Below are 14,183 nucleotides of genomic sequence, written 5' to 3' on the forward strand. Positions count from 1 at the left end.
CCTATGAGAAGGCTGTATGAACTCTGAGGCAGTAGTGACGTGGCATAAGAAAGTGCTGCTTTCCAGGTAACAGGTTTCAAACCAATACTCTAAATTTTAAAGTGCTCTCTCATAGTCTGAGTCTCCTTTATTCTTCTTTTTGTCCCTAATCTTATTACCACAGAGGCAACATAACCCAAGCCTGCTTTGCATTCTAAGTTCCAGCTCAACGCAGTGAGCACAGCTGGAAGCCTTGTAGGCTACATCTGCACTACCACAGGTACTTTTTCTGTCACTGGCACATATCCTATAGTAATATATCATTGGACTGCTGGTATTAAACAAATTAACACCACAGTGGAGGACCCTATGGAATAAAGAACTGTTGAGCAAGATGAATGTATTGCAATCCAGTGTTTACTTGCAAGTAAATTGAATTGACTATGTTTCTTCAAGTATGCATTTAGAGATACTCAGTCCCGAAGTGGGGGTACAGAGATGGAGCCAGCAATCAATTGCAGACAGAAACAGCACACACACACACACACACAGGAAAAAAAAAAAAAAAAAAGTAGATGAGAAAAATGCAGGGGAAATTAATACAGAAATTCAGTTATATGGACAGTTAAACTTCACCTGTGCTACTAGAAAGCAAACCAAGCATATCTAGAACTGTTCTCAGCTATAGTTGTTCACAGTATATGGAGCTCATATTCTATCACCACTGAGAACAGTTCTGTCATTTAGAGAATTACACTAGTTAATAACTGTAATGAGAATTCTATATAAAATGGAATTGATAAACTCTCAAGAATCAAGAGCAATGTATCAAGACTAATGCTTAAGACAGAACATGGTATCTTTTATCATCAAAGTAATTCACAAACAGAAAATAGAGGCACTGCAAAGTCTCTTTGAGTGTATTCTAACCACATTATAACCCAGTTGCAATGTTCAGTGTAGACAATAGACTGCTGTGTTTAGTATCACATAAACCAATTTTAGGTGATCTCAGTGTGGCATACGTAACAGAATTTTTCTAATGTAGATCAATAATAACAATGTTTCCTCTGCTCTGTATTCTCATTAGTGAAACAAAGGCTGTATCAAAGTCAAGCCAAAGCTCTGGAGCACCGGTTCCCAATCCTACATTTATTTTTCCCAATCCTACATTCATTTTACTACACAGTGCCTTGGGTCTCACATAGTTAACAATGCTTGCATATTTTTTTCTTACCTTAGTTTTTAGGAGTTCTCCTAGGCTTTGATTAGCTTCTTTAAGGGAATTACTTAGTTCTTCTTTATTTGACTTCAAATGCTCAATTTCCAATTTTTGTGAGCTGATAAAGTGTTCCAGCAAATTCATCTTATCTTGACAGGCCTCAATTTCTACTTCATTCTAAAGAAAGAAAATGTGCCTAATTACTAGGATACTAAAAAGGACATTGAGTTGTATTTTAAAGATGTACTTAAGAGCATATCACAGCCCACAGGAATGCCACAGCAAATTTGCTTGGTATGTTTCGAGGAGTTTAAAACTGAAAGAGCAATTTGTCTCAAGTATACATTTTGAACACCAGAATCTTGCCTCTAAGGAGCCTGCCATTAGAAAGCCCTTATATTTTACTATAACTTGCTCTTAAATTTACTTTATATTCACAAGAATGAAAATTATTAAGAAATAATTATAGTAAATTATTTGCCTGTGTCCTACCAGCCTCAAGTACATATTCGTAGACAGGTATTTCTGCAGAAAAGATAATGGGTCTTTGTATACAGCATGGATCACATTCATTTCCAACAAATTTGCCGTTATATCCTAAAGTGGTTAATCTTTCTTTCCCATTCCTACCAAAACAACCATTTCCTGGACTAAAACATACTGTTGCTTTCCCTTTTTTCAAATGCATAGCCCCAGATAAATTATTTGTACACTTAACACTTACTGAGTTCTGGGGTAAATTCAGCTTTCACTGCTTGCTATGTGGCAGAAAGTTAATTTAACACTTACTGAGTTCCAAGGTAAGTATATATAGTTTGGAAATATTGTTAGCAAAGACAATTTCATTTGCAATAGAATCAGCAACATTTTGTAAAATACATAGAATTTAATTAAAAAAACTCATAGCACCATCCTTCCCATTTTCTGTTTTACCTTTTGTTTTGCTTCTGTCAGAGCATCCTGATGCTCTTTCTCTGCTTGAAGTAGTCTCTCTTTGTATTCTGCTATTTCTTTTTTAATTTCACTTTCTTTTTCTTGTAGTTCTTTTTGGACCATCTCCAAACTCTTAGTCAGTTCATTTTTTTCTGACACAGTTAGGTGCAACTGAATCTGTAAAAAGTAACAGCACTTTCTTTAGTATTTAGAATTTTCTCAATGAAGAAACAGTCGACCCATTAAACTATTTGACTTTACATCTGAAAAGGCTTTGAATTTCCAAAACCAACTTGATAAGAAAAAAGTATTTAACAGTGGCTAAACACACTGTAATCAAAGAATGGAACATCTGAATACAAAAGGCAAGGTAGGAGGCCAAGGAGGGTCTTCTAAAAAGAAACATTGTGATCTGAGGGGTACGCCGAGTGCAAGTTTGCCAACACTGTTAAATCAAGCAGCACTGCCAAAATCAAAGCTTAAGCTCTCCAAACATTGTTACCTCTGAGAGTGACCTGAGAGGCTAAGGGCCACTTCCGTCACCTTCTTTAAGATGAAAACTTTCTAAGCATTTTCATTTTGGTCCACTTTTATAACTGTGCTTTTTGGACAGCTGGCCTGTATTTCCGTACAGGATTTCTGTAAGTTGCAGAAATCTCTTTTCTTTTCCCGCTCAAAATCCTCAACGCCACAACAGAAACAAGCCCCTGGGTGCAAAATTTTGCAAATAACGATAGTAGGTCAGAAGACCGCTGAAGCTCGTTTAAAGACATAATATTGTTCACAAATAAGACCTACAGCTGTCTAGATGGTAAAACAGCCTCTAAGAAAAATATGAACAAATTAAATACTCTAAAACTGTTTCTTCCTTGACTTTGTCCTGAAAGTACTTTAACACTACTGAAACACTGAAAGTAGTTTAGTTTTAAAACAAACCTGAGAAATGTTACCTTTTTTTTATCTAACATCCTCGGTCTGATTATTGAATGCCTGTAGTAGAGACAATTTCTGGGCACTGAAAGATTTCTAGATACTCACCTGTGGCCTTTATGCCAAGAAAACACACTTTCAATAGAAGGAAGAGGGAAAAACTATTAACTAATCATTCTATCTCAGAAGAGAGCACTACAATTTTAGAAATTTGGAAGCAAGAACCTCTGATACTGTACATGAGCACAGCTCCTTGACCAGCCTCCACACATTTATTGTACTTGAGCATCTGGCCTTGAACACAGAAATACTACACACAGAGTAACTAACTTTGTTCTTTTCTGAATGTTCTTGAATAAGTTGTATTTCTTCAGCAAGCTTGTTTCTTTCTGTGGTAAATTCTTCTTGTAATTTGGAAATCTTCTGTTCAGTATCACTTAGCTTGACTTGCAGCTCAGTATGACTTTCAGTCAGTTCATTTACCTGAAATTAAATTTTCCAGAATTATTTTGAATACATGTGTCATGACCTCCGAAGAATTTTCTCACATGCAACAAGCAATTTATAAGATGGGTTATTTTATTCCCATAGCTGGTCCAGCTCCAAGCAAGAGTCACAATAGGCTGACGCTGTTTTCACATGGCAAGTGTCCAATTGTTGTTTCACTTTCTTTTGAGCTCCCAAAATACTTATTCTTGATATAAAAACTCACTCACCCAGTACTAATTCTTCTTTCCTCTTTTTCTTCTAGAGGAAAGGGGAAACTATCCTGCATTATTTGATTACTTAAACTTCTACACCTACTTTCAAGCAACCTTCCCATTCATCCCACACAAAACAATGTCATGCTCTCCAGCTCTGTAACTTCAATGCAAACTCATGATTGCATTGAAAACATAATTTTAAAAATAGGATGCTTACTGTAAAAGTCTGAGGTTAAAGTTATTTTAAGATATAATTTATTAAGGAAGTGGTAAGCCCAGAGGACACTTCATCCTCACTCCTAAAAAGGCAACTCTACCCTCATGGAAATGGTGTTACCTTTTTACATAAAGTGCTCTTTTCACAAAGTGTAGATTCCAGTTCCTTCTCAAGATCCTTATAAGACACTTTTAGAACATTCAGGATATCCGGAAAGGTTTTATTATCAGAAAAATGTTCCTCCTTCAGCTTCAACTCAGCAATCAAATTCCACAGCTTTTTTTTTTCCTGGTGCCAACATTCATGCTCATGTTGCATGTGTGTCAGTTGTAAAGACAGCTCCTCTGTTTCTTTCACCTGCTTTTGAAGAGTACCATTTTCCTGCACCTTTTCATCAAGTTTTTGTTTATAATCCATCAATTCTTGAACAAGTATTTCCCTCGTTTGATCCAATTTGATATTTTCATTTTTTATTTCCTGACATTCCTGTAATAGTATCGTTTTTTCTTGCTCAAGACAAGCCACCTGATTAATCAAGACTAGCTCATTTGCTTTAGCATCTGCTTCTTCTTTGCAAGAAAACTCTAACTTCTCACTTATACTTTTGAGCTCAGACTTCAGCAATACCACAGTATTTTCAAACTCATCCTTGATTTGCATCTTTTCTTCCTCCTTTTCTTCTAACAGTTTTGCTGTAGTCAAATTCGAAGACTCTAGTTCAAAGATTCTTTCTTGCTTTTCTTTTAAATCTTTAGCCAAACACTCTTTTTGTGAGGTGAGGACATCAATTTGTAAGTTAAAACATTTCAGCTTTTCAGTCATCTCTTCCATCTCCATTGTTAATGTTTCTGCCTCTGCTTTAGCAGTCTCTGACTGAATAATTGCATCTTCCAGATTTTTCTCTGACATCTCCAATTCTCTTTCAAGCCTCTCTATTTTATCCAGAAGAGAGTCAGCTTTCCGTTCACTCTCTTTCAGCTTTTCAGCAAAGTGGTGTTTTTTCTTCTCATCAGATTCAATTTTTACTTTCAGCTTCTCAATTCCATATCGCATTTGGTCTACTTCTTTCTGTGCTGAGCTGAGTCTAGCAGCAAGTTCACCTTTTTCCATTAACAAGCCTTCCAAAGATCTGGAAAGTTTTGAATTTTCCATTTCTGACAAACTTAATTTATTCTGCATCATTTCCAACTGTCTCACAATCAGCTCTTTCTCTGTCTTCAAATCTGCTGCTTTGTTTTGGAGTTTTCCTTTTTCTAAGGTGAAAGACACGGCTTCATTTTCCAAACTTTGCAGCTTCTGCAGAAGATCATCTTTTTCATTTGATAATTGATTTACATCAGATTTTGTAGTCTCAATCAGGTTTGATTGTGTCCTCACTTCACCCTCTAACCTTCTAATAAATTCAGTAGAATCCACCTTAGTTGACTCTAGCTCTTTTAATTTCTCTTGTAGCTTCTGATACTTCTGATCCAGTTCTTTTTTATTTTCAGATAAAATACTCAGTTCTTGGCCAATATGGTTTCTCTCAGCTATGACTGAAACAAGGTGCTCTTGAAAGCTAGAAATAGTTTTCAGGTTAACTACTCTCTCCCTTTCTAACTGCTGACATTTTACCTGAAGCATTTCAGTATCAAGTTCTGTGAACAAGGCATGGTTCTCCATATTAACTTGCTCAGATTTTGGACTACTCTGTTCATTTTCAGCTGCAAGAAATTGTTCATGAAAAACTCTATTGGTCATTTCTACATCATCCAATGTGTCTGCTGCATTAGACAATCTAACTTTATATATCTCCAGCTCAGAATTTATGTTCTCAGGTTCTTTTTCTAATGAGACTTCTCTAAGAGAGAACTGCTGCTTATTGACAGAGACCGATTCCAGTTTTTCCTTTTTGTCACAGTTTTCTTCCTTAACAACTACACTAGCTCCCTTTAGTTCTGCAAAAGCTGAGCTCTTCGGAGTTAGTTGTACATCCTGAAAGTTCAGGTCTGAGTTTAATTGCTCAACTTTCATTAGTAAATCAACATATTTATGGCTTTCTTCTGTCTCATAAATCAGCTTCGAATTTTCAGCAGTCTGTTGTTTTGCCTCCTTCTGAAGAGTTTCGGTGGTTATTTGATTTTCATAGAAATTCCCTGCACTCAAAAACATACTACTGTTGGAAAATGACAATGCACTGGCATGGTCTGAAGGGATAGTTATTTTTCCTGACATATTTCTACGCTCGTGTTCTCCAGAAATCTTCTCAGTATAATCTTCCATTAATCTTGCTTCAGCAGTCTTAGTTACATTTTCACACACAGAGATATCTCCTACAGGCATTTTCTCAACGGGGATTAGTTTAGGTTTATTGCTTTTCAGTGCTGCATTTTCAATAGGCACTCCCAATTGATAAGGACTATTGTTTTCTTGTTCGGTGTTCTGCAAGGGTTAAGAATCAATCCATTAAAAAAAGGAAAAGAAAAATAATATATACAAGAAAAAAACAAGGTGAGTTTTAAAAGTTTTCTTAAACTAGTAAAGTGCCTCCTCTTATATGAAATAAATAGATAGCAACCTTCTCTACTTCAGAAGCTGCTTTCTTATGGAAAGGATTTACCCTTATTTATACAGACATGCATCTTTATCCAAAAGGTTTTAAAGATACTGAAGGAGAAATTTCAGCCACATTTACTGAAAGACTAAGTGCAAAGATATCACATGCCTCCATATTTTGGGAAAATAGGTGTCTACGTGACAAAGTGAAAAATAATTAGTATCACTAATGGGGGAAAGGTTTACTGCTCACCTTCTATAAGACACCAGAGAATCTTCAAGGGACACAAGCCCAAATCCTCAAACAACCCCTTTTCCAAATTACCACTGCCTGTCAGAGCTGGCTTACATTTGGCACCACCTCATGCTCTCATTTGAAACAATAAAAATGAGTAACTTCTAAACTTGAGGACTCCAAACAAGAACTGGGTCTGAAGGCAGCACCTGAATGATCTGTATTGAGTACTTCATCTTAAAAAAGCTCCAACTATGTATGGAAAGGAACAGTATTTCTTTCTTCAGGTGTCTACGTATCAGTGTGGGTGCTCTATGTGAATTGCAAGCAACACATACAAGTGAAAGATTTTCTTCTCTGCAAGGAACAGTTGCTCAGTATTGCACAGCTGGCGAAAATGTAGAGCTTCAAGATGCTCTGACTGTGAGAGCAGTGTTAAACTTTAACTTCCGAGTCTATGTTGACTGGGCACTGGAGGCCACTTGCACAGGACTTAATGGTCAAAACCGGAATTCTCACAAGCACAAAATGCACCTGTTAGATTTATTTTTAAAGGGAATTAATCTAATACACTGTATGAAAGATTTAAACTGGTTTTCCTCCATTCTGAGTGAAGTTCTGATTCTGCGACTCCTTACAAGCAGCAAAATCTAGTTCACTTCTTAGATGCTGTCTACAGCGCTGAAAAAAAGACAGAGCCGACTCCCAAATTTCTTGTTCCCTTAGCTATTTTGAAGGAATTCAGGCTGAAATGAAAAGTAACTGTTCTGCTACCAGCTCGTTCTGTTCTGCTGTTCATGGTACTGAAAGGAATTAGAGGTTTGGAAGCAGTCCTAGTTTGCTTGTCCTGTGGAGGAACATGGGAAGTGTGTGCATCTTTAACTGACTTGTGTTAAATCAGAGATCTAAGCTTGTAAGCACAGTACAGATACATACAGTGCATGCACACCCACTAACACAGCAGGATCCACACTGACACAGACCTCAAGAAAAACCAAGAAAATAGCACAAAGTATTACACAACTCTAATAGACTAAACTTGTTGGTTTTGTCATCATTTGTTATTTCTCATGATCCCTATGAAGCATAAACCAGAACTCAAGGTACGGATTATTTTTCTACCTTCTCTAAAGAGCGGTACTGTTTCTGTGGGACACCATTTTAAACACATTTAATTTCAAAATTTAAATTTGGCTTACCATAAATCAAAGGGTTTACATAAAACTGATTTGCATGACAGCAATTACTTACATTTTCAATATCCGTGCACAGCAGTGAATGAGAACTTAAATCAAGGACTTGTAGTTGGAGTCTTGCTGCTTCCAGCTCCAAAGACAGATTTGCAGTTTGTTTTCTTTCTGCTTCCAGTTTGCACTCCATCTCCATAGTCATGTTACTCAGTTTCTGCTGCCATTCTTCCTTGTCAGACAGATTTTGCTGTTTGAGATGATCTATTTCGTCTCTTTCAGAAAGTATAACTTTTTTCAGCTCTTGTATTTCCTCATTTTTCATATTCTCTTGAATGTGAAATTGGTCTTCCAGCACCTTGATGGCCTTCTCATATGTCTGACACAGCATCTGAAGTTCTTCAATTCTACTCTCAAGGTTAGATTTTCTAGGAGTAATACTCCTGGCCTCCCTAACAGAGTTCAATTTGTGATTATGACAATTTTCAGCCAAAACTTTTGTTGCACTTTCTGGAATTATTTCTGCAGAACTGTCCAGCTGATTCATTTCCTCTGTCCATTTGCACATACCACTGTTACAAGAATCAACCACCTCACTTACTTCTGTAAAACAGGGACTTTCAAGAAGATCTGAGGAAGAAACAGTTGACTTAGTTTCATCTAATTTAGACAGTGTGTCATTTTGGCTAGGAGATAGTGGCACTCTCACAGAATCTATATGAGCATTGCTCAGACTTGTCAACAATGCAGAATTTTCTGCCTTCAGTATTTCAATACAAGACTGTAGCTCAGATATCTTTGAGCTCATACTGCAATGTAGTTCATATAATTTTATATGTTCATTCTGGAAAGACAAAAGCTTCTCTCTTACTTCAACAAAGTGTATTTTAACTTCTTTGCTGGACAATTTTATCTCTTCAGAGTCAGAACTGGGTCCAGTACTGCATTCTTTAAGTCTGAAAGACATTTCCTTATTATCAAAATACATTCTCAGATAGCTGTTATCACTTTGATCCATAAGTTCATCAGGAAAAATAGCTTTCTCTGCTTTTAAATTTTTATCTGCGTTCATTATGTTCTTTTTCTCCTCTGCCACTTTATCAATACCTGTGACGCCATTGGTTTTTGAGTCTTTAAATCCAGAGGCTAATACAATGTTCTCATTCTGCAACCTCTCACACATTTTCTCGAGCTCACTCAGATTGTTCATCATTTCCTGCAAAGAGGATGCCAGCAAGACCGATGAATAGCTTTCATCCATTCCTCTTTTGCCACAATTCTGGGAAACACTATCATAATTATACTCAAATGAGTGGCCATCTTCATCTAACACTGTAAGTGGAGAATCTGAAGTTTTAAATTCTTTAACAGACAGTAGTTCTTGCTGCAATCTCTCTTTCTCTCTCACACTTTTCTCAAGTTCTACTTCCACGCCTTTTAAAGCAGTCTCCAGTTGCATCACTTCTAATTTGTAATTCTCCAGGGAGAGTTCTCTGTCCTCAAAATCCATTTGAAGAAGCTCAAGTTTAACTTGGTATTTATTCAGCTCAGCATCCTTTTCTTCCATGGAATTCCTCAACTGTTCTGAATGAAGTCTCCATTGACAACTAACGTCACACATTAGAGGTTCACTTTTTGCTTCTAGTTCCTTCCTCAATTGCTCCTTGTCTTGAAATACGATACCACATTTCTCTTGCATTGTATTTTGTGTTTCCCTGACATTTAACATTTCCTGTCTTAAACAGTCAAGCTCCATAGAAGGCACATGTTGGGTATTGGAGAATTCTGACTGCAGTTGCTGAAGTTCTTGAACCAAATCCTTTTTTATTTCTTCTGAGGCTATTAGTTTATGTAAGATATCTTTATTCTCACTAAATACCTGTTTCTCTTGTTCTAATTTTGCTTTATTTTCCTCAAATTCAATTGTCTGCTTTCTCAGAATGCTCATCACGTTTGCATTTTCTTCTTCCACTGATTTATACTTTGCTTGCAAAACTTTAAGCTCTGTTTTGATTTCTTCACTTCTTGATTCAATACGCTGTCTTTCCTCCTTGTGTCTTCTGGACATTTCAGAAATTATTTCTTCTCTTTCCTTTAAACTATCAGAAATATTTTTATTTGCTTCCAGTAAAGTTGTTTGTTCTTGCTCTAAAGCTCTGCTTAAATCCCTAAGGGTTGCATTTTCTCCAGTAAGATTCTCAATTTTTTTGCTATATGAGGAAATCATTGAAGACATGTCCTTCTTCTCTGAATCCCATGTTCCAGACATGAGCTTCAGCTGTCTTACTGAATCCTCAAGCAATTTATTATTGAGCTTTAAATCCTGAAGCTCAGCTTGTTGGTTTTCTAATTTTTCATTCAGAGTTTGCAGTTGCATGTCCTTTTCCTCAAGAATAGCTAAAGTTTTTTCAACTAATTTCTGACGTGCTGAAATATCCGCTTGCAAGTTACTAATGTGCTGTTTAGTTCCTGTCATGAAGCTTTCATGCATCTGTTCTACATTAAATAATCTTTCTTCTGTTTCACACTTTACTTGCAGTAAGTCTTCATACTGCTGCTGCTTATTTGAATTCAGCTGCTTTTGAGCCACTAAGGAAATCTCAAGAGAAGAGATCTGATCTCGTAAAATGGCCAGATCCTTAGTTTTTCCTACTTCTAGAAGAGCTCTTGCACATTCGGGATCCTCAGCAGTGGAGTTATTTGCTGTAAGTTGCATATTATCTAAAACAGTTTTATCCTGACCACTTTGTAAATTAATTTCTCCATTTTCTGTCATTTCTGAAGTATCTTTTGCTTTCACAAGACAACAGATTTTTTCATATTCAATGAGCAGGTCATGATAACATTGCTCCCTTTGCAGTCCTTCACTTGCTGCTAACTGTAACTTTTCGTCTACTTCACCAATTTGGTTCGTAAGCTGGAATATTTTACAGGACATATTTTCTCTCTCTTTACAGTACTTTTTATCAGAACGTTCTGCTTTCTGCTGAAGTTCATCAAAAGCTTTTTTTTGTGCCTCTAATTCTGCACTTTTACATTCCAGCATGTCTTTAAGTTCTCTAATCTCTGTGCTTTTTCTGTCACTTTCATTTTCCATCATTCTGAGTTTCTCACTATGCTCATGATTTTTGATTCGCTGACTTTGAAGGGAACTCTCCAAGTCGTTAATACGAGTCAGCATACCTTCCTTTTCAGACTTAAGTTTATTTATAAGTTGATCATATTCATTTTTCCACTGAGAAAAAGCAGTAGCCTCTTTTTGCAATTCTTCACATTCTCTCTGCTTGAATCCAAGGAGCCTCTGCAAAGCTTCTGATTCTTCCTCCATTTTACTAATTTTACAGTTTTGTTCTTTAATATGATTAACTTTTTCCCTGAGCAGGTCTTGGGTAGAATCCTGTTGCTTTTCCATGTCAGCTAAAGCTATTTTCAGCTTCTCCAGTGAAAGGTAGCTCTCTTGCTTTTTAAATTTCTCTTCCAGTAACTTCAGCTCTGCTTCCTGGAAAGTATTCTTATCTGTAAAAGAAAACACCATCAACTCTTTGCCAGTCAATACTGGCAATTCTACTGATAATTTTCTAGATGAAATCTTACTATTTACTTTTACTATTTTCAATTCTCATTCTAGTGCAAAGCATTACTCTAAAGTTATACCACTGGATAAAGGATTGTTTGTATCATCTTAGGCTATCGGACACTATGTACACATAGACATTGTCAACTTTCCACTCTGCAGTCTGACACAAGTCTGCACTCCAACCCAGTCAGTCCTTAATTCTCAGGTATAACTACCTGTTGTTTCTGTGTCTCACCTTCACCAAATTTTATATAATAGGAGCACTGCCTTTTTTTTTTTTTTTTTTTTTTAAACAGAACAGGTCTTATTCCAGTATGTGACCTTCTTGTGGGTCAATCTTATACTGTTTCTGCCAAAGAATGTCTAATTCTACACAGTCATTTTCCAAATTATCATAACTGGGGGGAGGAAGGCATTAGGTTCCACTAGCTAGCTGGTAAAGGCTGCAAATTTTCTACAGGATCAAAACCAAACCATCTGTTGAAATGAAATGAAAAGTTTGGTCATTAATTTTAAGGAGAACAAAATCAAATTCAAAAGCTTCATTTTGAAATCTTACATGAAGTTTGACTGATGCACAGAAACAAGCGGGAATCTATACCATTTTTTTTTAGTCAGATCCAGCAGAACTACAAGGTATATTTCAATTCAATGCCTGAAAAACTGTGCTCTCAATTAGAAACAAACACTGCAAGCAAGGATCAACTATCAGTGGTTATGTAATATTTTCCTACCTTTTTTTCTATCAAATTCAGTTTGCTGGTAAGTTCAGGACACTTTGATTAATTTCAAACTTATGTATCTTCAGGAACTGCATATGTTCATAGACAAAAATTCATTTCCATTTAGGACAAACTTAATGTTGGTTAAAAACACTAATCATATCCCACAGTAGAAACCTTTTTACTTAATTCACAATGAAACTTACAGGATTGTAGGAATCATACATCATTAAACAAGCAACAGAGGTTCTGCAAACGTAAATACGTAACTTACTTTTCATTTCTTCTGCAAAATTCTGGCTCTGTTTTAGAGACTGTTTGATTGTATTTAGTTCTTCTTCAAGTTGGTGGATCTCTTGCAATTTTTTTTCAAGTTTACAGTCAAGAAGGTTTTTCGCCTGCTTCACTTCCTAAACCAAAACCAAATAAGACCGTATTTCATGTGAATTGCCAAGATACTAAAGAATTCAGTTCATTTATATTAAAAGAAAGATATTGCATTAGGTCCTTTGGGCAGCTATTAAGTCTTTGGGCAGCTATGCCTGGGTTCCTAAGCACTGCTTGGGAACATAAGCTGAACTATTCTTAACTAGTTGACAGCATCTGAGAGATGCTGCCAGTTGACATAGTTAGCATGCCCCTTGTTTGGATAAAGCAAACAGCTCCACGTGATGTGCCCCAAACAGATCAAGACAGGACAGGACATATCCTACAAAATCTGAGCTGATGAAGTTAGGCTACTTTCCCAAAGCAATAAAGGAAACAAATCTCTGCAATGGCATCAAATTTAACAAGAAATTTATAGATCAGATTTCACCTATCATCTCATGTAGAGACAAGTTCTCTTTCCACTGAACATCAGCATCATGGCAATACTGGTCAAATTTTATTTAGAAGTGCTTACTCTTTCAGAGAGGGTTGTTTTGCCATTAAAAGTATTTTCTTCCAAATAAATTGAGTTTAAAAAACCCAAACAAAACAAAACACAAACAAAACTATGTAACTACATGGCATCTAGGAAGCCAAATAAAAGTTCTTTTAAGGAAACTAATCCTTTTTCTCCAAACTCCTGTGCTGCTGGACAACAGATGGCATGGAACTGGCATGGCCTAATTGGAAACAGGCCGTCAATTATTCATCCATTTACTACTAGCAGATGGGCAGCAATTCACAAAAGCCAAGCTCAAGAAATGGAAAGGTCTGGATGAAAAAAATTAAAAGCTTGCTGGCATGGCAGGCTTGATTTTGCAACAACATAAATAAATCACCCTCAGAACATGATTAAAATTGTCACTGTCACTAACAGTTACCTTCCCTTCTACTCATAGCCTTCCCTACCCGCAGTTTAAAAAAAAAAAAAAATCCAGTTGCATATAAGTTTCAGTGAAGAAAGTTTTCAAGTAATCTTAACAATAATTTTTTCAAAGTAGTACAAGTGTCCAAATTTCTTGCATTCAAAGCACCATACTCAGATGCAATACAAGTACATGAACTAAACAAGCCTGTTCATTAGGAAATCTAGGGTGATCTATGGAAAGAAAACCGAAAACCAAACACATTTAAGGAATTGAAATGGTTGAACGGTCCAATTATTTTTATTTGGTGCAAACTTTCCCAATAAGCAGCACTCAGCAAAACCCAGGAACCCATAATTTAATGGACAAAGTATCTGATAGTAACTAGCCATTTACAGTTTCCAAAGCTATAAGCAATAGAATCGATTTGGTTTCAATTCTACTTGTACGCTGTATTACTCAAGTTAGCCATTCTGCAATTGTCCCTTGAAAAAGCAAAAACCAAACCAAAGCAAACTCCAGAACCTACATATAGGTAGTACTATTATTCCGGAGAAACTCTTCATGGGGCAGGCTTATGAGCGGTTTAGGGACTGACTGACCAATTTTTCGAAGAATGGTTATGGGCTTGCTTGCACCATCAAAAT

The 14,183-nt window shown here is 36.3% G+C and overlaps 1 protein-coding gene across 5 annotated transcripts in view; it reads right to left on the reverse strand.

Moving 5' to 3' along the window:
• The window catches only part of CENPF (centromere protein F), a 44,462-nt gene that overhangs the window by 8,662 nt on the left and 21,617 nt on the right, over positions 1–14,183 (reverse strand). For 4 of the 5 annotated variants that reach the window (XM_030035954.2, XM_030035953.2, XM_030035951.2 and 1 more), the window contains 6 exons: positions 12,516–12,651; positions 8,007–11,458; positions 4,106–6,406; positions 3,395–3,547; positions 2,135–2,311; positions 1,217–1,378 (listed from right to left, as the gene is read on the reverse strand). In XM_030035954.2, coding sequence (XP_029891814.1) covers positions 1,217–1,378; positions 2,135–2,311; positions 3,395–3,547; positions 4,106–6,406; positions 8,007–11,458; positions 12,516–12,651 — 6,381 coding nt within the window. The remainder of the gene's footprint in view (positions 1–1,216; positions 1,379–2,134; positions 2,312–3,394; positions 3,548–4,105; positions 6,407–8,006; positions 11,459–12,515; positions 12,652–14,183) is intronic. The other variant, XM_030035955.2, reaches the window with a different exon arrangement.

This window comes from Aquila chrysaetos, chromosome 13 (genome assembly GCF_900496995.4).
Source record: "Aquila chrysaetos chrysaetos chromosome 13, bAquChr1.4, whole genome shotgun sequence".
Classification (NCBI taxonomy): domain Eukaryota; kingdom Metazoa; phylum Chordata; class Aves; order Accipitriformes; family Accipitridae; genus Aquila; species Aquila chrysaetos.